The sequence below is a fragment of the Octodon degus genome, unplaced genomic scaffold (genome assembly GCF_000260255.1).
Source record: "Octodon degus isolate 3935 unplaced genomic scaffold, OctDeg1.0 scaffold00001, whole genome shotgun sequence".
In the NCBI taxonomy this organism is placed as follows: Eukaryota; Metazoa; Chordata; class Mammalia; order Rodentia; family Octodontidae; genus Octodon; species Octodon degus.
Window position 1 is genome coordinate 22,696,671 of NW_004524577.1, and position 1,915 is coordinate 22,698,585.

General features: G+C 39.1%; 1 protein-coding gene across 4 annotated transcripts in view; it reads right to left on the reverse strand.

Moving 5' to 3' along the window:
• Positions 1 to 1,915, reverse strand: part of Bdp1 (B double prime 1, subunit of RNA polymerase III transcription initiation factor IIIB) — a 149,345-nt gene that overhangs the window by 120,708 nt on the left and 26,722 nt on the right. For 2 of the 4 annotated variants that reach the window (XM_023703421.1, XM_023703387.1), the window contains exon 1: positions 998 to 1,115. In XM_023703421.1, the coding sequence (XP_023559189.1) occupies positions 998 to 1,027 (30 nt within the window). In that variant the 5' untranslated portion in view covers positions 1,028 to 1,115. Of the gene's footprint in view, positions 1 to 997; positions 1,275 to 1,915 lie in introns of those variants that run through there. The other 2 variants (XM_023703472.1, XM_023703452.1) reach the window with 2 other exon arrangements.

The following is a 1,915-nucleotide window of genomic DNA, read 5'->3' on the forward strand; positions in this document are numbered from 1 at the left end:
CATGTGGTGCTGGGGGATTGAACTGCAGTCCCTGTGCTTTGCTAAGCTTGTTCTAAGTAGGTGCTTTAGACCACTGAGCCATCTCACCAGCCCTACTATACTCATCTTAATTCAAATAAATATACCACGTGTCACTTTCACATCTTCATATAAATCAGACTGAATGTTTAGTTTATAAATATTTTGCTGTACCTATACGCATGTTTATGGAATTTTTGTCTTCATCAAAAAATAAAAATTACTAGGGTCGGGGAGATGGTTCAGTGGAGTAAGCGCTTCCCTGGCAAGCACAAGGGCCTGAGTTCAATCCCTGGGTCCACCAAAAAAAATAAAGAAAGAAAGAATAAAAAGAAAAATTATAAATAAAACATGTATAAACTACCAGTTAAAAGAAATAGTTTATGAGGTTCATTCATGCTTCTCAACCATTCTAATAACAAAAACAGATATTCTATTAGCAGAAGAGTTTATGTGGACCAGGCATGCTACCACACACTCATAATCCCTGTACCCTGAGACCGAAGCAAGAGAACTGAAAGTTACAAGGATCAAATCCTAATCACTAGACCACCATGGAAAGTGAATCAAAAGTCAGACTCCAATCTAGGCAATATAGTGACATAACAAGACCCTGTCTCAAACATTAAAAGTTAGAAAGAGCTGAGCATGTTGCTCAGTATGAAGGCCTGGGTTTGATCTCCAATACCACCAAAAGCAGATGTCACTCAGTTTGTTCCTCAAAAAAGGCTACTGATGTTTATTTTTCTTCCAAATGATACCACACTAACCAGAAATCTAGCCAATAGTGGTAGCACATACCTGTAATCCCAGCACTCAGGAAGCTAAGGCAGAAGGATCACCATGAGTATGAGGCCAACCTGGACTACATAAACTAGTTCAAGGTCAGTCTAGACTACACAAGTGAGATTCTGTCTCAAATAAATAAACAAACAGAAATCTAGAAGGCAACATGAAAATAGTGATTCTTCCCCCTTACCTTCTCTTTTCTCAATTCTTCTTTTAACATTTCCCGTAGTTTCTGGGCTTTGTATATTCGGTATCTGTCTGAGCATGGTGGTTTCTCTTTTGTTGGAATGGGGCTTGGCTGTGAAACATCTTGATTAGCTGTAGATAAGGGAGGAGACGGTGCAGGAGCACTGACAGTAGGCTTAGCAGGACTAGAAGTACTTGATAGTTGCTGTCTCCTCTGGGAAACAGAAGAGGATGATGTACAGGATTCTTCAACATTATTTTCACCACCAATCTTTTCATCACTATTGGAATTAGAGAAAAAAACATTAATCTTTTTATGTATACTAGTTTTAAAGTGTAGTGTGAGGTAGGTATGGCACACACATGATATCCCACCACTTGGGAGACCAAGACTTTGAGGTCAGCCTGGGCTACATACCAAGTGCAATGCCAGCCTAAACTACAGTGATACTGTGTCTCAAATACATACATACATACATATATACATGCCACTATAACACATAATCTGGTAAAGTATCATAGCAACAAACCTGCACTACTTAAAAAGAATTACATGGGGCCGGGGAGATGGCTCAGTGGAATAAGTGTTTCCCTGGCAAGCGCAAGGGCCTGAGTTCAATCCCTGGTTCCACAAAAAGAATTACAAGGGGCCTGCCCCTTAGCTCAGTTCTTTAAAAGGCCGTTTCAACAAAGCAGTCAGGCTCAGGTTGCTGTGGTTCAATCCCCACAACTCAAGCCAGCTAAACCTGCCCTGAAAGCATTAGGAGCAAAAAAAAATCCCTTTTAGAAGCATTTATTTAAATTCTATAACTTTTTTATTTATTGAGGGGAAAAAAAAAAAAAAAAAAAAAAGAAGAAGAAGAAGAAGAAGAAGAAGAAGAAGAAGAAGAAGAAGAAGAAGAAGAAGAAGAAGAAGAAGAAG